General features: G+C 50.1%; 2 protein-coding genes and 1 long non-coding RNA gene across 3 annotated transcripts in view; 2 read left to right on the top strand and 1 right to left on the bottom strand.

Moving 5' to 3' along the window:
* LOC122365737 (tyrosine-protein phosphatase 99A-like) overlaps positions 1 to 15,533 on the bottom strand; it is a 76,255-nt gene extending 60,722 nt beyond the window's left edge. The window contains exon 1 of the mRNA XM_043337211.1: positions 15,219 to 15,533. Within this exon, the coding sequence (XP_043193146.1) occupies positions 15,219 to 15,267 (49 nt within the window). The 5' untranslated portion in view covers positions 15,268 to 15,533. The remainder of the gene's footprint in view (positions 1 to 15,218) is intronic.
* On the top strand, positions 729 to 2,621 carry LOC122365747. The gene is made up of 2 exons (XR_006253790.1): positions 729 to 2,328; positions 2,480 to 2,621. It is a non-coding gene; the product is annotated as an uncharacterized LOC122365747 (long non-coding RNA).
* A 3,164-nt stretch (positions 15,534 to 18,697) lies between the features above and the next one.
* On the top strand, positions 18,698 to 20,555 carry LOC122365733 (acidic mammalian chitinase-like). The gene has a single exon (XM_043337199.1). The coding sequence runs from the start codon at positions 19,237 to 19,239 to the stop codon at positions 20,425 to 20,427; it is 1,191 nt and encodes a 396-aa protein (XP_043193134.1). The 5' UTR covers positions 18,698 to 19,236; the 3' UTR covers positions 20,428 to 20,555.
* Positions 20,556 to 23,212: the final 2,657 nt, after the last annotated feature.

Here is a 23,212-nt window from a genome sequence, read left to right as displayed (position 1 = left end):
TCAATATTTCAATCAGATCTCACCTTCTGCGCAAATCCGATCATATCTCCCTATATCTTCACATCTTGCTTTGCGTGCTGGGCGGCTACCTTGCTCTTTAACTGGGTACTGCACGCCGCTATACGGACAGTTGTCATTACAGCACTTGAAATTAGGCCTGTAACATCCCACTTCCCCAAACTAGAGGCAAAATGAAAGATACACTTGCCGAAATGAAGCAAAAACACCCAGAAACACTCTTCGAAACCCATCAAACTACCCACGCGAAACGACAACTAGAATGGTCTCTAATGCGCCAGAAACAACGCAGCAACCAAACCATTGAACCAAACACACAAACGTAAATGATGTTTTTGTATATTTTTGTAAATGTTTCTTAATGTTACTTACAAATGAAGGTTTATTGGTGCTTTGTTACTCGTATTCTTTTCAAATATATATAATTCAAAGAAAAAATACACTAGAAACTGACAAAAAATATTGTATGACGTCATCAAAAAGAATTAAAGACGTTGCAGGATACTGCTTCATAAAAGATGGCTTTTTAGAGCTGTCATGGGCAAAATGAGTTGATTCTTTTCGTATTTTTATTGGTCATTGAACAATTCCCTTTTTTAGACAATTTGTTTTGTTTCGTAAATATGTCGTTGCAATATTTCACAAATAATAAAATTTCTTTTTGCAATATTTATAAGAAAGATAGCGCATAAAAAGGCGTAGCAGATACCTTTAGCTACACGACTCAGAGTATGAAGAATTAGTGAAAGCTACACTGGAAACTGCTACAAAGAGCGGCCAGATTCGTTATAAAATGGAGCACAAAGCTGACGTTTGGAACTTGTCTTGGCTTTACATCTATGTTTTGTTCATATTCGCCGACGAGATCACTGACCGGTGGTACCTCTATTTTGAAAATGTGCGAATTTTGATGTTTTTATTGTATTTTTCTTTATGATCTACGGAAGAGAGAAATGCTGATTTTGCTACAATTGATGGAACAATAAGCCGATATCTGCTACCTACTGGGGTATGAAAGTATGAGGGATTTCCCAGCCCTGCAGACAAGGAGCTGAAGGAAGAAGTTGATGCACTGCACGCGAACGAAGAGAAGTTGAGGAGAGCGATGCTGGACAAGGGCATCGAGTGGATGTTCAACGTTCCTGCCGCTTCCCACCACGGCGGTGTGTGGGAGCGTCTCATCAGAGGCGTCCGGAAGATCCTGAATGGTCTGTTAACCAGCCAAACATTCACAGAAGAGACGTTGCACACACTCTTGTGCGAAACCGAGTGCATCATGAACAATCGGCCGCTGGTGCCGGTTTCGTCGGACCCTCGTGACGAGGTGCCTCTGACTCCGAATCACATCCTGCATTTGAAGTGTGTGACACCGGTATGTGATTCTTCAAGTGAAGATGACCTGGATGGACCCAAGAGATGGCGACAAGCTGCTTACCTAGCTGAGCAGTTTTGGCGTTCGTGGAGACGGCTATACTTGCCTCTCCTGCAGCAGCGATCTCGCGCTGCCACGAGAAGTCGGACGAACCTGCGGATCGGTGACGTCGTCGTCATGGTAGACGAATCGGTACCACGCGGTGTGTGGCCGCTGGGTCTCGTGAAGGAGACCCTGATGGGTAAGGACGGGCGTGTGCGCTCTGTGAAGGTCCGCGCTCGAGGAACCACGTTCCTGAGACCTGTCACGAAGGTAGTGAAGATTCTGGGCGCAGAAGAGCAGTCTTGGTGAAGCGATGGAGCTGCAGCTACACTGTATAACACAGCATGAGTCTAGCAGCACACCGCTAAGTCATTAACACCGGACACTTAAGATCATGACACGCCACACAGGCTCATGACACAATCACAATGATAGACATCAGGAACGGTGCATGTATAATGTATATAGGATGCGTTCTACTTCCGTGTGTTGATGCTGATCTCAGCGACGCTTGTTTCGGTAGGCTGTGCAGTGTGCCTATGTGTTGTTATATGTATAGTTAAGAAGTTGGTTTTGAACCTGGATGGTTCAAAGGGGGCGGGTGTTAGCGCCGCACGGCCCCCAGCGGCGGTGCCGTTGCGACGCCGCTCAGCGGCGGTGCCCTCCGCCTATGGTTACTGAGCTATGTTGCTATGGTTACCGGATTGTTTGTTTTGTTTACTTTCTTTCGGCTCGATTTTGACAATGTCTGGATAGAATCTGAATAATTACGAAAGATAAAGACGAAAGATGTGATTGATGACTTGCAAAAATGTTGTTTGAGTGAAAAGGAAGAATTTTGACTATGAATTCAAGCATGAACACTGTTCGTTACGCCGGAGAGTGACAATTTGTCGGTAAGCACTAAATCGTACCAAATGTCGGATGTTATTGTGAAGCGCTTTGCTTATTATTCTGAAATTATCGTGATACGACTGAACAATGTTATGATACGGATGTATTTGTCTGGAACTTACCTTGTTTTGTTTGTGTGTATGCGTGTTTTAGTTACGGCTCAAGGCTCCTGGCTCCTGCCTCCTGTTGTACGAGGCTCTGCTGGCGGTACGCGGCTGACTCAGGCTCAGGCCGTTAGCGCTGGAAGAAGGAGGAGGAATGGAGGAGAAAATATAGAGGACTGAGAGCCCGTGAACGACGTTTCTTTTGACGGCGCGCGAACAGAGATAGTATGGAAATAATGAGTTTATCACGGATAGTTACGAGGTTATGGGTCTCGGAGTAAAAACTGATACAACCCACCCCACTCTCCCCTACCTACCGTATGAAGTGTCTCTGGATTGTATGGTGAAAGATAAAAGACAGCGTCGAAGGGATTATCCGTTACCAATCTGGCATGCATGACCGATCTCACACAATCCCTATAATCTCTGAAATGCAGGAAATGTTATGCTATGGTTAACGGATGCTTCGAAATAAATTGTCGGCAAAACTGGTTAGCAGGGAATAATGCCTCACAGTTGTCTGGACTGTAGAAGTTTTAAAGCTCACGTTTCGGCGCTGCGAGGACGGCGGCGTGATGGCTCCGTTCCACCGGTCTGTTTCCCACCCGTTACAGAGTTCAGCTCCACTTTGCAGACTTAAACTTTGAACATCGCTCACTTGGGTGTTTGCTACTTCGCGTGGGGGATGGAAAACGGCCTAACTGTAGGTACTTGTTTTGTCGACGCCTCTTTGAAACCCCATTTGTTATAGTGTTTACTCCCCAAATGAATGATATTACGATTGATTACAGTTCAAGTGCATGCATAGGGCATACCTACGCGTTTCATGGAAAAAAATAATTCCGATTGACAAGAACTCATATCACGTGCCGCACGGTGGGCGCATTTGGTGCAGGCACAGAACACAATCTACACAGTGCACACATGTCGAAAACAAATCACAACAAGCACATTGTAGCTGCTCATAGACCATGCAACGTCTCAGACTGAATCGTTATCCTTTATCAAATCTACCGCGTTTCTCGTCGTTATTTCTGCTTTGAAAAGCACGCCGTTTTCAGCACTGAAAAGCTTGAGAACTGTACCTAAACTAACCCATGCATAGCCAACCATAAACGCTACGGGCCGCCGAGTTTGCATATTTCATTGATTCAGTTGACTTTTTTAAATCCTGCAACCAAACAACGCTAGCCATAAACAAGCAGGAACTTCTGAATCAGTTTCAAATTTCTCTGCAGTTGTTTTTAAAACAACTTTGGTAAGTGTGTTCGTTTCAAAATCCCGACAACCTGCCCCGCCTCTGCATTGCATTGTCGGGAATGGTTATTACCCGTTGAGTGTACAGTTGCATTGCATTTCAAATATGACATGCCCGAAACCAAGTCACTTGTATGTATGAACTCCAATTCCAATCCGTGAACGCGCCACGGCAGAGTGAAAGCTAACCACTGTTGCTTCTCAAAGCTATCGCATTTACGACTATGTGGGAAACGATTCTGCAACGGCAACCGTCACGACTTCCTGAAGATTGAGGCTATAATGAGATCGTCATGCCTATCTTTAGAGCCCAGAATGCCATCGAGGGGTCACCCTGAAGGCCCAATTGGTGTCGTGATCTGAGCTGTCTGAAGGGGCCTTTGGGAGCGTCCAGCCGAGCGGAGACACTCGAGCTGGCTTCCCAGTCTGCCGGTACGATCGGGCCTGTCCCCAGTCAGTCTGGTCCGCCGGCCCTCTCCAGGCCGTCACTGATCTGACAGGTCCTGTTCGTGTACAACCTGCACCGCTTGTTAGCAGGCACCGCGCGGTGTTCGATGCTAATCCCCCGCCCGTTCACAGGCCGCCCGCCGGCCGCCGGCCACCGATCAAGCCACTCTTCAGTGCCGCCCCTCACCCGGGATAAAAGGCCGAGGCGGAGCGATTGGTCCGCGTCCCTCTCCCTCCCTGCCTCCCCGGCTGTCCTCTGTCCCCTGCACCCGGTGTCAGCCCAAACCCACTCGACACGGCAGCTGGCGACGCGCAGCCGGCAGTTTCACACCTCTTTGAATCACAACGATCATCTTCCGCTCTGGCGCCCCCGACGGGCTCCCGGCTTTCTTTTTCACCCGCTCCCGGACCGAGCCCGGCTCTGAAGGGTCTCAGGGGAGCAGTGTAGCCGGACAGGAATGTGAAGAGCACCGACCAACTGGAAACGATCCCACCTCAGTGCGCCCCGGTGACGGCTGAATCAGAGAGCCGCGCAGTTTCCAGAGCAATGGCAATTCAGAGTTTGCCGAGATAAGTTTTCCATGTCCGAATGGTTAGCGTGAACAGAGTGCTTGCGGAGCTCGGAAACTTTGTGTTATATTAGCTGGGGCTATACTTTGTGACTTATGTATTTGTATTTGAAGTTCACATTTCTCATGTGGTTTGCGCTTGATTTACGTTTTTGTTAGATACTTTACATGTAATTTCACATCTTGACGTTAAATAGCACGAGCAATAGACCGCCTACCATCTTGTACATTTTTCTCTGGCAATTATGTAATGAAGCCGGACAATTAAATAATCAAGCTAACTGCAGCAGCTAGAGTAATGATGGCCACCTATGGGCGTCAGCCTTATGTGCTGGGCGTGCATGAAATACACGGTAAATTGCCGACTGCAGGGCCGGCCGGCCGGCGCCGCCCGGGCCACCGGCGCTGATATGCAAATTGTGGCGCGTCTGCCATCAGTGGTTACTCTTCACAGCTCAGAGAGCCGGAGGAGAGGAGGACGGACGCACTCGCTTTTGTTAGCTTGACATACACTGAAACAAAGGTAGATAGGATCTGTGACAAATCCAGGGGGAGCTTGAGGCAAATGCCCTTCCCCGCAGCGCCAGACTTCCCGAAATTACGTTAAAAAAGGCTCAAAACGACAAACAGCGCAAAAAGAATCAGAATCCGACATTTTTTTAATTTGAAGAAACCATTTTCGGGTTCACCTCCCCCCCCCCGCAGCGGCTAAGACAGCCTTTCTGGATCCGCCAGTGGCTGGAATGAACGCATGCCCTCTATAACATACTGAGAGATTAATTATCAAATTGAGCGTTATTGGGAGATCTGAGCGTCACGCTACACATTGGTACTGGCATCAGTTTTAATTTGTATCTCCCAGGGACTGTCCCTTGGTATTTATTTCGTGCCCCTCATATATTGGTGGCGCCGGAGGGTCTGTGTTTTCCCGACCGGGCTCTGCCAAATACTCACCAGCCGTCCGGAATGCCAAACCATTCAGTCTTGATTGGATTCCCCTGTTTACTTTAGTCTTCACGTAGGGGAAATGACAGCACAATTGAAAATCAAACGATACCGTCTATAGGGGCCTCTGGCTCCGATCAATAGTTCTCTTATCTCTCTGCCGCTGTCAGATCAGCGACTTTTTAGGCTGCTGAATAGCCACGCCAGACTGTTTATATCCATGATAAATAAGTCCGAATTGCCGATTTATGGCGCCGTGTTACCATATCCAGCGAGGGGGAGCGGCGGCGCCCATAGCCCGCCGTCCCGTCAGAACCGAGAGGGAGCTGACGGACGGCCCGGCGACCCACCGCTCGGCCCGCCGATGTGTATGGATATGACAAGATGTATGGATATTCCCGTCAGACAGCCAACTCTGTCACGTGATGGGTAAAATCTCATTTTCCTGCTGCACCAAAGCACACATCCTATTACAGTTGAAGGAGACGAGATGGTGCTTTTATTGACAGCATAGCCAGCTTTACGGAAAATAGCGAACGAGGGGCTTTGATAAAATAACAGTTCATTTCGGAGGCAAAGGGACGCAGCGAAAGCGGGTGGAAATGGAAAGATATTGATTGATGTTTTGACGATAGCGAAGAATAAGGCAAAAATATATCTCATCTTCGCTTTCAATTAATTCAACTCAAGGAGCACACACTTTCTTTACGGAGAGCTTGATGAGGAGCACTTCACTATAATAAGGAAAAATTTCGAACAGGGCAGCGCTTCCCCTTGAGCATTTTTTTATTCAACTTGAATTTCATTTCAGCTACTTGAAGAGTGAATGGTGATTGGTGCCCATACACAACCACCTGATAGGTATTTGACAAATGGCGACAGCATTCATACAACGGCGTGGCGAAACCAGCCTTGCAAGCTTTTTCAATTTTCTTAGGTCCGTCAATACATTGGATTTCCAGCGGGCCATTTATAACGGCTTCTCTGCACAACAAAGCCCTCTGGGGCGGATAATTTGTCACTGGTCCGGGCCAGGAGGCGTGAGTCCCGCTCCGGCGCCGCCGGCGGGGGATCGAGCGGCCGTCAGAGCCGCGGCGCGCCGCGCTAAAGTGGCCGGCTCCCTCCATACAGCTGCGACCATTAGTCTGACCGACCGGTACTGCCACTAGCCGCCGGCCGTCGGTCAGTACTTCTCACCCGCTCACCCCCATCGGTGGGAGATTACCGTCCCCGCCCCGCCTTCCCCCCCCCATGCGTCGGCTGACCCGTGGCGCGTCCTGGCAGTGCACCCAGAAGTCTATGGCGTTACCATTTCTGGTCACATGATACATCCCTTCATTGCAATTGTCACATGGCGTCTGCCACCATACCATTCCAGAAGTTGTTTCGGGTTGAGACAGACCTAATCTAGACCGATGCACAATGACCGTCTGTGACTAAAAGCACGGTGTTCCAACCATACAGATCTCATGTAGCACGGTGCACTCCAACAATGCAGATCTCCTGTAGCACGGTGCTCCAGCCTCGGTGCTCCCTGCACCACCCACCTCCCGCGGGGGCGTCGTCCACCGATATTAATCGACGGCTCAGCGCCGTCGGCTCAGGCCCCGGCCGGAATTACTCATCCCCTTTGTACTCCGGGGACGGGTTATCATCGCCACGGCGCGGCGGTGCCTAGATTCCTACCGTAGTGACCGGTCACCCCTGGGCCATTGTCAGAGGTTTCAGCAGCGGCGGCGGGAGGTGTCCAGTGCTCCGAGATCGGGTCTGGTGGCAGATGCACACGAACTGACTCAGCAGTTGAAAATGCGGTGGTGTCGCATGTCTCCTTTTGTCAGCACTGAGTGCTTTTGATTGTTCAATGGATAGGAATGTGCATGTAAGTACATCAAATACCTACTCATTCCTTATCCTTTTTTGAAATTCGGCCATATTGGAAGTTTTTAGATTGCTGTTGTTGGCACTTATTGTTGCTCCTCATTTTGTTTTCGTTGTTTTTGTTTTATTATTCTTTCGACAATTGTTTAGAGGCATATGCCATTGGCCGCTAAAAAATATCCGCAATGTAAACCAATATCTGTCTGGTTTTCCGTGTGATGTCACACGCCCAGCCCAGACGGCCGCTGATTGGCTGTCGAGCTGCCCCGGTCCATTGCTCATATCACCGACCCGGCTCGAGCAGCACCTCAGACTGCCGGCTGCTCTCCTATGGATACCATCGGCACACCTTTTACCGTCCAATCTGCGCCCGCGCCGGCAGCGGCGGCGGTGAGCTCACAAACAGTGCCACGACGACGGAGAGTCGGCGGGGGATCCAGGGGAACAGCGAGCCGAGGCGCCGAAACAACTCCCCTCGGCGTATAATTTCTGATAAAGGGTAGTCGCCTGCGCTTATGATATTTCTGCTCAAAGTTGGGGTGGCGATATTTATGAATCCTCTCCCGCTGAGTAAAGGGGTAAACAGCGCCGACTGAAACACAAAAACGCTCGTCACTCACGGCCCCTACTAGCCTCCACACAGAAAGTTTTTGCTACTGCTGGCAGGCACAGCTGTTCAGCTCGCGGTTACAGCGGTTTTATCTGCGGACTTTATCTGTCTGTCGAATAATGTCCCCTGATGACGCCAAATAAACCAGCTTCAGCGGCGGAGGGCGGACGGAAGTAGCGTCCCCGTAGACAGGACAGACTACTGGCCGGAGCCGTGCTTGGAGAGGCTGACAGACTCAGAGGCACTACCGAGGGCTATGACGCTTTTACGGTGCCACTTAATTGAACGTAATGCCTTGAATATCTATAACTTGCATCATAAAAGTCCGCAATCAATATTTTTATCGTACGGTACAGCTGCAAACTAGAAAAGAACTCCGCATTATAATTAGGACAAAGCACACTGACACAACAGCTAAAAATACGACTGGTCTGGAAACGACGAAAACAGGGCGTGTAGGTGTCACCTTTGTGTTTGTTGGCTTAACTTCCTTGCCACCGTCTGCGAAATAATTTCCACTTTGTGACGCAGCCCGCGTCGTTTTCTAACTGGACTGTGCTGGGATCTGGCTCACATCGGGCTGGCGTCTCCTTCTCTATCTCTCTCTCCCTCTCCCTCTCTCTCTCTCTCCCTCTCCCTCTTCCCCCCCCCCTCTCGCTCTCGCTCTTGCTCTCGCTCTCGCTCTCGCTCTCGCTCTATTTTTCTCCCTGCTCTGTGTCTCTCTATCTCTGTCTCTATCTTTGTCTCCCTCTCTCTCTCTCTCTCTCTCTCTCACTCTCAGTCTCTCCTCTCTTTCTCTCTCCCTCTCTCTCTCTCTCTCTCTCTCTCTCTCTCTCTCTCTCTCTCTCTCTCCCTCCCTCCCTCCCTCCCTCCCATATCGGCGCCGCCTGAGGGCGCACCGCCGGGCTGGCGCGAAGGCCCATCGCCGGGCACTCCGGAGCCCAAGTGGTGTGTCGTGTTTTCAGCGTCGATCTCATCTCTCACGCTGGGAGGGCGCCGCGCTGAACAGTAAACACCGTTACGGAATGTGTCACAGCGCGGTCACTAGCGACGAAAAACCCTGCGGCGGTACCTCTCCGGACCCGAAACGTGCTCGATAGAGACAGGTGCGGATCACAAGGGAAAGGGGTGAAGGGAAACTGGACGGAGGCAAAAGTGCTTACATAATTCCCACCTGGTTAGGTACCACCTGGCCGGCCAAATTTCATAAATGGCTGCGTTTCCATGTACTGGGTGACGTAACCCCATCGTGCACGACTTCAGACCGGATTTCAAAAGAGCAATTTTTGTTTCCGTCCCTGTTGGCTCTGGGCACATCCTCAAACCAGTGCAGTGGCGTGAGCTGTGGTTTTAGCTTTTAGTATGCTACGTTGGCGGACATTTCATTTTATGAATGGTTCCCACAAAGCAACCCACTTCAGCAGACGATGCAAAACAAGTTCTTCAGAAAATATTCAACTAAGCATGCACAAATCATATCTCAACCCAGCCAAACACACTCTTTCATTCTTGAAGTATTTTCTCCAGGGCAGAAATGTTTTCATTTCGCTCGGCGAGCCAGATTAAGCGATGATGTACGATATTTGCAGATCTGTGCTGCCTTTATCGGCAATAATTTGACTGCATTGTCCAAGTTTGGGAGATAAAGTCGCCATGCATCACCCGATCCAGGCATCTCCCCCGCAGCCGCTCGCCAGTCGGCGGTTGAAAATCCCCGCTCTGATTCGGGCCCGGGTGATATGAATTGCTGCCTGCTGGGCGGTATTCTCTCAGAAGATCTGCAATTGTCAGTCGTGAATCAAACGGCCAGTGCTGGCCGCTGGCCGGGACGCGAACGTGAGCTCCATACGGGAAGCGGTACCGTCAGCATGCAAGGGCGGACTGCGGGCGGCGGACGAGACGGCGGACGGGCGGTGGACGGTAGAGCGGAGGGCGGGCGGGCGGTGGACGGCAGACGGACGGCAGTGGGCGGGCGGTGGACGGCAGACGGACGGCAGTGGGCGGGCGGTGGACGGCAGACGGACGGCAGCGGGCGGGCGGTGGACGGTAGAGCGGAGGGCGGCGGGCGGCGGATGGCAGACGGACGGCAGCGGGCGGGCGGTGGGCTGCGTAGTGCGGGGGACGGCGGGCGGTGGACGGTAGAGCGGAGGCGGGCGGGCAGCGGGCGGACGGTGGGCGGACTCCCCACACCGCCGCTCCCCTGCCAAACTGCCATGCTACACTCGCAAGTCGCAGCGACCAGCGGGCTAGGAGGCTGCAGTGCGACACGCCCTCCTGTATTCAGGGTGTGGCCTGAGTCAGGTGACATCCCGGGTATGTTTCAGTCAGAGGACACGGTTCGGCCACTGCCCAGAGACGGCCGGTCTCAGCGGGGCTGCCCTGTATCCTTTGACCACCCGGTGACCCGAGTCGCTTAGTTTACGGGCGGCGACCCATTCCATATCACCGGCTGGATGGGCAGACATGCTGGCGCGCGCCACATATACATTGATATCCAATGTCGGCTCATAAAGCTGGAGAGGAGCATCATCCTGTGATGGGGCTATCCGTCTGATGGAATACTCCAGTCTGGCCGAGATTCGACCGCGATGGCTGGCCTTCAGTGTAACAAGTGTCGGCCCTATTGAAACATCTCCGTCTGAACGATAAAATTTCCCAGGCTTCCGGCAACAAAAAAGAGAACGATGCAATTCCGCGATCGGCTACCCTCGGTGGAACGGGTCTGATGAAGCGTGGTGCCCGGATCATCCGACCCGGCGGTGCCACAATAGTGTTCCGCCTCGTGCCAACAGCGGAACAACGCCACAGACCAGGCGCTGTTACAGCGAACTAAAGCAACTCCGCTGAAAGGGAACGAGATGGAACCATTGAACCGTGCCTGGCAACTCTGTCAGAGTTTACCGTACATTTTGCAGTGTGCAATACTGCACATTCTATTGTTACATTTGACCGCATGGCGACCACAAACAATGACAACCCCGCTTATGTAACGTTATATTATCACAGCCCTAGCAGACCGCCGCTGATACCTTTAGCTGAATTCCATCCACTTTCAGAAGCAATATCTAGTTTCCGTCCACCCCCGCAACCAGAGGCAATATCCGATTAACAAATTTCATTCACAGCCGGGAGCAATATCGAAAATCCCTTCTTCCCTCTCGTCTTCACTTCAGCGCATGCAAAATCCAGATTTTGTCACACCAACTAGGATCGATGCGCCGTGCCGGCACCTCCTGACCCGCCGCGTGACACATCACCAACCCATTTGGGACCTAATCGAATGAGCCGTGCCGAGACAAAAGAGCTCAGTGTCGCTGTCACCGGGCAGGCCGAGCGGGCGAACGTGCCGATGGCTCCACAGGGACCAATGATGAAGGACGGAAATCACGGCGACAAGTCAGGTTTGACAACCGCCAAACGGTGAGCCAAGGTGGGCCACGAAGGACCACGACGGGCCATGGCAGGGCTGCTGTGGGTCACAGCGGTCCATGAAGGGCACTGTGGGCCACGGTGGGCCATGCCAGGCCACGGTGGGCCATATAGCTTTGGACCGTCCTGTCCTCGTTGGGACGGGACGGGCTACTATGGGAGATTGACGGGCCTACACGCCAGATTATGGAGGATCACAACAGGACAAAACATTACGGTGTCTGTCAATCTGTCATGTTGTGTTATACCGAGCGGATAGGTTATGACCTGTACGTGTGAAAGGACATGACATTATACGACTACAACGTAATTCCGCGATGAGCCATGGAGGGGCACACCGGTTTGCAATAGACCACTTTGAGCCGTGGAAACTTTGGACTGGCCAGTGTGAGCCATCAGCTAGCATCAGATCCACCCTACGTACTCTGCTATGACCGCATGAGCTGCCTGGCATCGTCCAAGCCATGCGCACTGTCCAGTGTGGAGCTTATAGAAATCAAAATCCATGTCTATGGAAGGAGTGAGGGTGGCTGGCATATGCGATGCTGAATCCTCATGGCTACTAAGGCTCTGATATTGCAGCTTCGTGACCGGACTGCTTATCCAAAGATCGGCTCGTGATGATGTGGTGTCGTGCAGAGAGTGATTTGGAATGCCGGAGACAGGACGGAGGATTGCGAAAACCACAAAACTGCCGGTGTGGGGACCATCGTGAGATGAGATTACTGCCAAATAACGAACTATCAGAGGAAAATCGTAAAAATATATGTAGAAATCCTAGACAGGATTCATTAGTAAAAAAGATAAGGCATTTTTCACTACGTAATTTCAATCGGGCAATAACTTAACACATATGAGCTTGGACGGCTTACTTCAATTACCGTCCAAGTTATTAAAACGTATTTCAGTTGAGACAAGTATTATAGCACGGAACAAGCATTTGTTTATCATTTTTGTTCCGTGTTATTATTAAAGCGTAATATTTGATTCCCTTCAAACGGTTGACATCCTTATTACTAGGTACGCTAGTATGTTCATTGCATCTAAATGGAATAACATTATTATTTTCGGTATATGTGAAGAGGCGAGCAGAGAGCGGAATTATCAATCATTTTATGGTAAATGCAAATGTTGGGCCCATGCATAGCAAACTCTTCCTCCATAATCCGTACTTACATTCACTCAATAATGGACACAATAACGCGAAGACAGCTATAATTTATTCACCGCATACCTCAGTCCAAAAAGTGTTGTACTTTTGGCAAGAGGGACAAAACATTGCAGCAAGATACTGATCGCGCGTGAGACCACGAACAATCGGACAACGAACATGTATTGTTTCGAAATTAAGTAGGCAATGCATATAGCTGCTCTAATGGCTCAGAATCATAGAGATTCTGTTAAGGGAAGACAATTCATGAACATTCTTTGGTCTGCATCGATAAGAGAACGATTAGGTCAGGTCAGTAAAGTGAGGATTGACGCTCGACAGCGCGGCTTCAGCTAATCTCCTAGGTCAACAGGTCTCTATATGTGGAACATTGAGTTTCTATGCACGGGTGCCTCGTAACTTGTGAAGGAGCTCGTAGTGGTACGATAACCATTCCAAGTTTGGTATAATAAGATCCGACGCAGCGCAGAATCGGGCAAAACAACTCATGTTCTATATCGCTGGGATAATTTGTATGCACATATTTGTGATGGGGTTTCATAATCATACCAAAAAGTCTATTCATTCCGGTCAACTTACTGATTTGGTTATGAGAGGCAAACATACTGGCGTGTTTAGTTCCCTGCACTGAGAATAGCAAGGAGTTCGTCATGTGACGCTTTAACCCGCGCACCGACGGGGGGGGGCGGATATCCGCCCCCCCCCCCTGAGGTTTTTCGCGAATAGCGGGAAAACCGCGGCGCGTAGCGCCGCGAAATTTGGTATGACTATTCCCTTATCAATTTTACACATGGTGTGCAAGTTTGAACCTCCTACCTTTCAAGGTCAGGTCACCAGGTCACTTTGAATGACCCAACCTCAAGTCACTTTTTTGCAACTTTGTCACCGTGCCAGAGCTACAGTAGATGTCGGAGGCCTTTGAAAGTCGCAGGATGTTATTAGGTCATTAGTAGCTACAATTTGTTTATCTCGGAATTTTGATATCGGTGACCTAAGGTCAGGTCAATTTCGCGACCTCCCCATTATAAGTCAATGGGGGAAAAATCAACTCCCTGTTTTTACCACTAAAACGGGTCGGAATGGCCCCATATACCATACATGACTTCATATACGATCAACCTTCACTACCTTGAGGTCTGTTTTGCTGTTGGGCAGCTGTGAGGTCATGTGACGTCATCAAAGGTCACCAAAGGTTTTTGGCCAATAACTCCGTACAGGAACAAGATACAGACGCGTGGATGGTCTCATTGTGTTCAGCTCGTCAAGACGCATCGAATGATATACATGATGACCTCGAGGTCACGTGACCTGAGGTCAACCTTTGACCTTGACCTTTCGAGGTCAACATATATATCATTCGATGCGGATTGACGAGAGGATCACGATGATGCCCTTAGTTTGTTCCTATCTTGACTAATTCGAAAGTTATTCGAGAAAAACTCTCTCCATATTTAGCGCCGCCATTTTGACTTTTTCGACCCCTGTGACGTCATCTTTGACCTGACCTGAAAATGACCTTAGTAAAAATTGTAGATCTTGACCGTGCGTATCCGATGCCGTTTACCGCTTGTCGCTATCTTGCTTCGTTCTCGAGATCTCAGGGGGGGGGGCGGTCATCCGCCCCCCCCCCCCCCCCGTCGGTACTAAGTTGGCGCAGACCCCCGTCGGTGCGCGGGTTAAATGTTAATACTGCTGTTTGCATTCCGTTTCAATGCATTGATTGTGCGCGTTCCCTGCAGTCTGTATGAAACAATGCATTTCCAAATGTCACGACCGTGATGTTATGAGTCAGTGAGCGGCCGTGTGTCAGTTCCATTTGCTCTGGACCGATCAACTCTCGCAGTCGACTCCCACAGGGAGTTATAGAGTTACCAAGGCTACCTCCGCAGGGAGTGATGGAGTTACGAGGACTATACCAGTAGAAGCGAAATGTAACCTTTTGGGAGACTATTTGATGCTGGCAAAGGGCAGATTTGGCCTCACTGGAGCTGTGTCAATTTTCTCCCGGAGAGTCGGAGGCGCGTTAGATGCATGGATGCTATTTTAACATTACCCGGAGTTCCCTAAGCGAATCGTGCTAAATTAATTTTGGAAATGTGTTTTGATTTGCGCCTCGTGGCATATTTCAGGGTAACCGAATGTTTTCATTGCATGTAAAATATTTTTTTGTTTTGGCTAAATAGAAAAACAACCAGCAGCGTGATCATGCGATTGATAAACATGGTTGATAAAGGGACAACATACAAGTGTGGTATATTGAACAACGACATAGATACAAATCAGATCTTCTTGATGCTTCTGTGTTTGTTTAACTGCAAACATTCCGATGTTAGCGGGAATGCATGCCGCGAGTGCAAAATCGAAATATTTGCAGCCAAAGCAATTACATCTAACGGACTTTGTTGTCCGCCATATGTAGTCCGATTCATCATTACTGAAGCACAAGAAGCGCTATCGACCAGAAAAAGAAGGAACAACTTACCTTCAAAAAGAAGACCAGCTGCCAGTATCCACGCCAGTGCTCTCATCATTGCTCCGACACACGCAGGCCGTTCACCAGGCACGCGGCCAGGCGTTGGCTGCCTTGTCCACTCGAAAACCAATACAACTACTGTTTATGACGCCTGATCAGCCGTCAGTTCGGTTCGTGCTGCTGTCTGTTACACCATGGTCCCACTATCCACCTGCGTCCCACCGGTCTCTGAGCCTCAGAGCGAGCTGTCCAGGGCGCACCACGGCGCGGGCCGTCACAGACCCTTCCGCCGCTGCTGTCGGCGCCCGTCTGACTGGCCACGCCGCGGCGGAGAGACGCCGACCGCCACCGGCCGCCAGAGCCATCTGTGGGCGGCCCCGCGAACTAGAGTGGGAAGGGTCACCAACAGATGGTACTGGATGTAGCTGATGCAGTGTGTGACTTATATGTGGCTCTTATGCGAAAGAATTAGATATTAAACTCGGCAGTTTTCTGGTCAATTTCAATACAACTCCGGCGCTGAAGTCCTCGCAGGGCCAAGCGAAAGATGGTAGTTTGTGTGGCACTCGTGCTCAATATCCCGCGCCCCACTGGGGTCTGCGTATAACATGCCCTACGGGTGGGGGCTCTTCATAGCCCCCCTCCTAACTCCGAAACTACTGGGCCGATCGTCAAAATTCAAACGGCGTCTGATAGCACCCGGAAAAACTGTCACGGGAATCCTAATTTCATTGACCTCGAGGTCAACGGTGACGTCACAGGTCAGGTCAAAGTAAAAATTATTAGCATTTTGGCTTGTTCACATTTTGGGCTCTGGCCGCCGTCTTACAAATCAGATCAGGCTCATTTTTTGTTTACACCTTCGTGAATAGATGCTTTAGATACCCTGAGTGTACCAAACTTGTACTTTGATTTTCAGGTCAGGATCAGGTCATCACAGGTCACGAAAATATTATATCATACATCGGTCACGTGACAAATGTTTTATGGTCCATTTAGGCCATAGATTTCAAATTTGATGTCGTCTGAGTCATTTGAGGTCATTTTAAGTCGAATTCAGCTTAGGTCAGGTCACTTTCAGGTCAAAAAGGTCAAGTTTTGAAGTTAAAATTTTTCAACAAGAAAGGCGTCCATTAGATGCAGTTTGAGCTCAGGAACACGATGGTGCTATTTATATTGGCGTACGATGTCAAATACGTACTGAAAAATTGATTTGAAAAATTAATGATTGTGAATTTTTTGCAATAATGCGTATAACTTGGCCATTTTTTAAGATATTTAGCAAAAACTTGCTAGAGTAAGTCATAAGCATGGGTTCTATCACATATATTCCGATTTTTTCGAAGTCAAAAACTATTTGAAAAAATATAAAAATATAAATCTTGAATTTTATTTTATACAATTTTCAAAATTTTCAAAATTTTGAAAATCCAAGATAGCAGTATGATAGCGCAGTCTATTCTGAGACTTTTCATGCAAAGAAATTGGGATCTAGCTTAAAAACTGAGCTCTTTGGAGCGATTGCCGTGGTTCAATGTTTTGCGTCGAAATCGGCCGAACATGACGTCACTCTGACGTCATTTCCGGCCGACCTATGGTAGCTACGAAGTTCATATTTTGACACGAGATGTCAAATTGATGCAGCCGAAAGTACTGAAAGTTTGGCGTCGATACGTCAAGCGGTTTGGAAGTTATTGCAGAAAAACGGGAGGGGGGCTATGAATAGCCCCCCCCCCCCCAGTGGGGCGCGGGATATAAGTTATTACACAGATTCGGTGCCGACCCCGAATCTGTGTTTTGTGGGTAAGCACAGATCTGTGTTCACCCAAGGCCAATGACAGGGTAAGTAAACGTCTGAAAGTCTAAAACGGCCAAGACGTTAGTCATCGTATGTCAAGTTTTGTCAACTATTGCATTGAATAACTGTGTTTGTTTATTGGTTCCGATGCAATCAAGTTATCAGCCCCTTGGATATTCACCCACTGATATTAGGCCGCACACATAAAATTATACACACTCACCCACACTTAATCAATTGCGCGCTTTTGGCTATACGTGGTCAAATAGATGAGACAGATAATATGTACATGATAACGTAAAACGACATGGACATTAGATATATTGACACTACTCAATCACAATGAATGTCCAATGGACTGAGCACCGGTCCTAGTATAGAGAGAAACGTTCATTATTGCCACACATCATTCGCTAGAATATTTATTGTTTCAAACACTTTTAACGGTAAATAAGTGCCAAATAGACAACACAGCATGGATTTCGAAATAGAAACATTAACCTTCCAGGCGGTGGGGGGGGGGGGGCATTTTTTTGACCCCCCCACCCTTTAGTTTTTTCGATATATCTCGAGAACCGCTGCGCCGATTGTCACCAAACTTTCAGTACCATCCCGGGAGTAGCTAACGCACATGGTGACCAAAATTTTTTTCCAAAGGCTATGATAGGTTGGCCGCTCAGAGTGACGTCATTTCTGCCATTTTCGACCCAAAAAAGGTTTCGCGGGAAGAGCTGTCAGGCCTACAGCTTTAGAGATACAGAAAAGTGTTTTTGACATAAAAGGTGTGGAATAAATAGGGCTATAAAACTGCTATTTCGGTTTTTCGAATTTTTTGAATTTTGACCCCCAAAAATAAAAAATAGATTTTTTGAATAAAATAGCCGATTTTTTTTTAATTTCGAAAAACGGAATATATGTGATAGTCCCTACCGCCTTCTATCTACATACCAAATTTGAGCTCGAAACCTCTTTTTTGGCCAAGTTATAGCGAAAAAACTGTTCAAAATTGATGACGTCAAATTTTCAAACTCAATTTTTAGCAATTCTAGACGTCATAGCGCAAAACAAAGACCACCATTAGACTCCCCGTGACGAGCTGCATCGAATCAATACCCATTTTATGCAAAAATATCAACTTTGAAATTTGACCTTTTTTACCTGACCTTGACCTGACCTCCACAGTGACCTAAACCGTACCTGATGGTCTTATAACCAACACCATTGAGTTGGAAATGAAAAACTGGCCATAAAACATGCATCGCACAACCTTAGTAAAGTTGGGTTCATGTGGTGACCCTTGGTGACCTTTGGTGACCTGACCTGTGACCTGACCTGGTATGACCAGTGACCTCTTATAGCAGCATATGTACTAGACAACTGACGCCCTATCGCTGATTTTCGACAAAATGCGTTTTACTCGGTGTTATAGCGCTTTTCCTAGAAGCCCCGTGAACGGTGAAACATTTTATCTTGGACCTGACCTGTGACGTCATCGGTGACCCCGAGGTCAATGAAATTTGGTTTCTTGAGAAAAATTTGACAGGGCTATCGAACGCCGTTCGAATTTTTCAGATCCGTCCAGTAGTTTCGGAGATACGGGGGGGGGGGGGCAAAAAATGCCCCCCCCCCGCGCGGAAGGTGGCCGGGAGGCCCACCGCCTGCCGGGTTAAATCAAAATTGCGTAGAAATGCCAAGCGTGTCTCATACGTATACCCGAGTCACAAAACAAATATAACGCTCATCTAACATTATGAGGGTGTCGTCTTGCAAAAGCACTAAACCAGGAATGTCGCGCAGCTGTCAGAAGCCACCGTAATTTCCTCAAAGTAAACTAATCATCTCTGTGTTAGGGTCGACAGGCGCGCTGACAATTCCCACAGTCTGCAATCACGGGCGACCACCCACGGCGAGACGACTAATATAAACACAATAACACGGACAGGCTGCAAACATGCGGTGGGATGATGTGTCACCGGACAACTTTGTCCATCCGTGCCTGCGCAGCTGCTGCGACGAATATAGCGCTGCGGTTCGTCCCTTTCCACTCAACTAGGCGACAACAGACCATGGTTTATGTTCGCGCACTTGAAAAGGCGGCCGTGACCCGCGCTGAGCGATCTCGGCGGCCACTGATAAACCACTTCCTCTCGAGCCTCGTCCCCGATCTCGGCCCGGTCGCTGGCTCCGACAGTTGTCGGTGCGCTGCGTTGGCCGCAGCTGTGCTCCGCCATGGCTCCCATCTCCTCGCCGTCTCCGCTGACGCTGAAACTGCTGGTGCTGCTGGCAGTGACGACACTCCTTCCTGTGCTAGCTGCCCCCGGAGTGCTCGACAACAAGCTACCCAAGGATGTGCGGCTGCCGACCGTGTCGCGCAGTTGGATGCGCGCCTGTTACATCTCGCGGACAGTGCCGTACGACCTGGTCGAGGCCGACCTGTGCACGCATCTGCTCGTGTTTTTCGGTCACATCGGCGATGACGGCAAGCTCTGGGTTGGCGAGTCGGACGTGTCACTCCTGGCGCAGCTGGTCAAGAAGCGGGAGGAGGAGAATCCTGACCTGCGTGTCTGTCTGACCGTCGGAGGATCTCCCGACCAGTTCGCCGGCATTGCAGCGAGCAACGACAGTCGGGAGACGTTCGCGCAGTCCGCTGCTCAGCTCATGGAGGACAACAACCTGGACGGTCTGGACCTGGACTGGGAATTCCCGGCATTCGAGCGGCCCTTGCACGAGCGGCGTGACTTCTCGCTGCTGCTGGAGACGCTGCAGGCGGTGCTGAAGGCGATGGCGCGCCCCCGCCTGCTGTCGGTGGCCGTCGGGGCTCCCACCACCATTGTGGACGTGTCGTACGAGGTGCCGCGCGTCGCTGCAGCCGTCGACTTCGCCAGTGTGATGACGTACGACTACCACTTCTTTCAGACGCTGACGCCCGCCACGGGGCACAACTCGCCGCTGTACCCCTCGCCGGCAGACGTCGGCTACTTCGCCGAGCTGAACTGCAACTACTCCATGAACCTGTGGCTGCAGCGCGGCATGCCTCGTGAGAAACTGCTCATGGGTCTGCCAACCTACGGGCGCGACTGGAAGCTGCTGAACCCTGACAGGCACGATATTTACGCCCCTGCCATTGGCCCGTGGGAAGACGGCTATGCGTCTCTGGCAGACGTCTGTCGTCTGCTTCAGAACAACGGCACCGAGGTCTGGGACTCGTTCGGGCTCGTGCCGTACGCCTACAGCGGTGCCGAGTGGGTCAGCTTCGAGAACGCGCGCAGCATCATCGCCAAGGCGACCCTGGTTCGGGCGCTGGACCTGGCCGGAGCGATGGTGTTTGACATGGCGCAGGATGACTGGGAGAATGTCTGCGGCGAGGGCCCTCTGCCGCTCTTCAAACTCATCAGGGAGATGCTCCCGACTATGAAATAGGAAAACTGTAAGAAAAGTAGTGCGGAGGTAAAAACATGCATTATTCTATCTGATTGGTTGAATTATTGATCTATGACTTGATTGAGCTGTGATGGGAAATGGCGTATAATACACCAGGCATAAACTTCACCCACTTTGATGATTATTCCTTCAGATATATAAATCAAATGAATCCACGAGCATGGCATTACAGAGTTAAAATTACCATACAAGTGGTAGGTGATGCATTTTAAGATCGGCATAGACAGTGTACTCGATTTCATAACTTGCACGCTTAGATGCTGACTTCGCGCCAATTCGAGAACTACATACATTTTTCACACACACACATGCGTATAAAGCTCACACTTGACACTACACTGCATAGCTGCACAGCATTGGCACCTTGGAAAGCTGTGCTATCTCAGCGGGTGCAGTACTCGGTAAGTTCTCAGCAACAGAAACTTTACCGGTTGTTTATAAGTAATCTGTTTATTCTAGTAAACTTCTTGACTGCGTATGTGTTGCACATGCATCATACTGTTCTTTGCCTTGTGCTCAGCTGCGTATTATGATAGGATTGGATCACAAGCATTTCTTACTGAACGGGATGTTATCTTCCTGTAGCAGGATTGTGGGAGCGACATGCCTACCGCTGCTATACACATATGTATATGCAGCTTGAGAAAAGCAGATAAAAATCGATGAACCATCTTCAAAATAATTCTTCCATGGGTGTCCTTGCAGCACTAGCATTGATCTCTTTTATATCAACTGACCCTGAGATCGTGTTTTATATGCATAAATATTTTTAAAACAACTTATAAAGTAAGAGAGTTACGGAACAGTTGAATAGATTTCAAAGTGCGGTTTTCACCACACGTTACACTAATTTGTGATGACCTTATTAGATCGTCTCATACTCCATCATGACCTTGAATACCAACAAAAAGCACGGACATTGGACATTCCGTTCTTATACATAAGTCGAACTACGATGAACTACGGGCATGGCCTACCGCCACGAAACCCGACCCGGCCGATGATTGTCTCTGTGATTGTTAGCGCGGCGATACCCGGGCAGGTGGTCAGAGCCGGCTCTCCTGCTGCGCTCCGCAACTCGCGGCCAACTTGTCGGCCCTCCAATCGGATCCCATCTCCTCCGTGGCTGTTTTTGCCGACGCCACCTGCTTCCCCGCGACGTCATAAAGCCAACACGGGCCGACTTTTTGTGACGCGGCCTTGTTAGCCGCCGCCGCGCCGGTTGACGCCGCACTGTGGCGAAATCGACGCGTCACTGTCGCCTAGGCGAGCATTAGCGTGGTCAGTCTGCCCGCCGGAGGTGTCTGAAATTAGAGACCGCAGTCGCTGCCGCCGCCGCCGCCGCCACCGCCCGTCCGGCCGGCTCGCGCCCCAAGACGTGGTCACACGCAGCGAGCGGTCGAGCCCGGTGTCCAGCCGATCGGTCACGTGACTGCGAGGGGGCGGAGAGAGGTAACGAGGCGCACCGCAGGGGGTGGGGCGGGGAGGGGTGTCCGGCGGGCGTCTCGGCGCAACTATACGGGCTCCAGACATGGGAGGCCCGGGGGAGGGGAGCATGCCAGAACGGACGGAGGCCGGCACAGGAAGCGGAGGCGCCGGCATTGATTGGCCTGGGAGGAAAGAAAGGGGTGGATGGAGGGGAAGGGGAGGGGGATACCGCAGCCGGAAAGTCGACCGGTGGATGGTCGGGAGGGGAATAAAATTGATTTTCTTTGTTTTGTCAGCGGTCTGCTGTAGCGCCAGAATCGTAACATGATCTTGATCACTGGACGTACTCTGCTGCCGCTGCTCTTTCTGGTCTTTCACCGAAGCAGTAAAATGTGCTCAATTGTTATATTTTTACCCGGAGTCCTATTGCTCATCATTTAACAAAAGACACATGTCAGCATGTATTACCTCAACTATTACTGCTGAGTGCTGATGTCATCTGCCGGGCTACTTTCGAGCAGCTGCTTGCCTTCAGCGTATTCTCAGTCCGGCCCAGACCCGACTGTCGGTCCAAAGCCAAACATGTTTTGTCAGAATCCATCCCTTTGACAGCTCAGCCGAGGCACCCTTCAATTACGGGCAGGTGAGAGGCCCGGCGAGTGCGAAAGAGGGAATTCAGGAGTCAGCCGCCAATCTGACCCCTGGGGTGTCAGAACAGGGCCAGGCGGACTACTGGGCAGCACTGGGCAAACAACAAGGGCATGCTGGTCAAACAGTGATCAGTGGTGCAGGACGGTGAGCAGTCGCGGAATGCCTTTCAGGGGAATGTATCGGTCTTCACCCCCTCTGACTTGATAGATTTAGATAAGATCCTGCTGTTCATAGGCGGTCCCAGGGGGGGGGGGGGGCACGGGGGCCATGGCCCCCCCCCCTTTGGTGCTGAAAGGTGGGGCCATACTATCTTTTGGCCCCACCTTTCAGATCGAACAATAGTCCTAGAAAAGCTTTTCGTATGTTTCATTTTCTTTCTTGCGCCATCAAAGGACGTAAATTTCACTCATGAGTGAAATTTACGTCATTTCCATGAGGCTCAGTTTCGCATTCTGTCAATTTGGCGGTCAGCGTCGCTGGCAACGGTTCACGAGTATGGCCGGATCTTATATAGAATATCAGCGTGGGTTTACTTGAGGCTCTCGTAGGCCCAGCAATGGCTGGCATGAGACCCTCTTCGGCAGTGGCGGGTGGGCCCTGCTAAAGGAGATTGGCTCTAAGACACTAAAGTAGGACCTCATGGGTTGGTGCTGTGCACCTCAGAAGCCCGGTGGTGACGCCGTAT

This window comes from Amphibalanus amphitrite, unplaced genomic scaffold (genome assembly GCF_019059575.1).
Source record: "Amphibalanus amphitrite isolate SeventyFive unplaced genomic scaffold, NRLGWU_Aamphi_draft 000028F_arrow, whole genome shotgun sequence".
Classification (NCBI taxonomy): Eukaryota; Metazoa; Arthropoda; class Thecostraca; order Balanomorpha; family Balanidae; genus Amphibalanus; species Amphibalanus amphitrite.
This window is presented reverse-complemented; position numbering and strand designations above follow the sequence as displayed.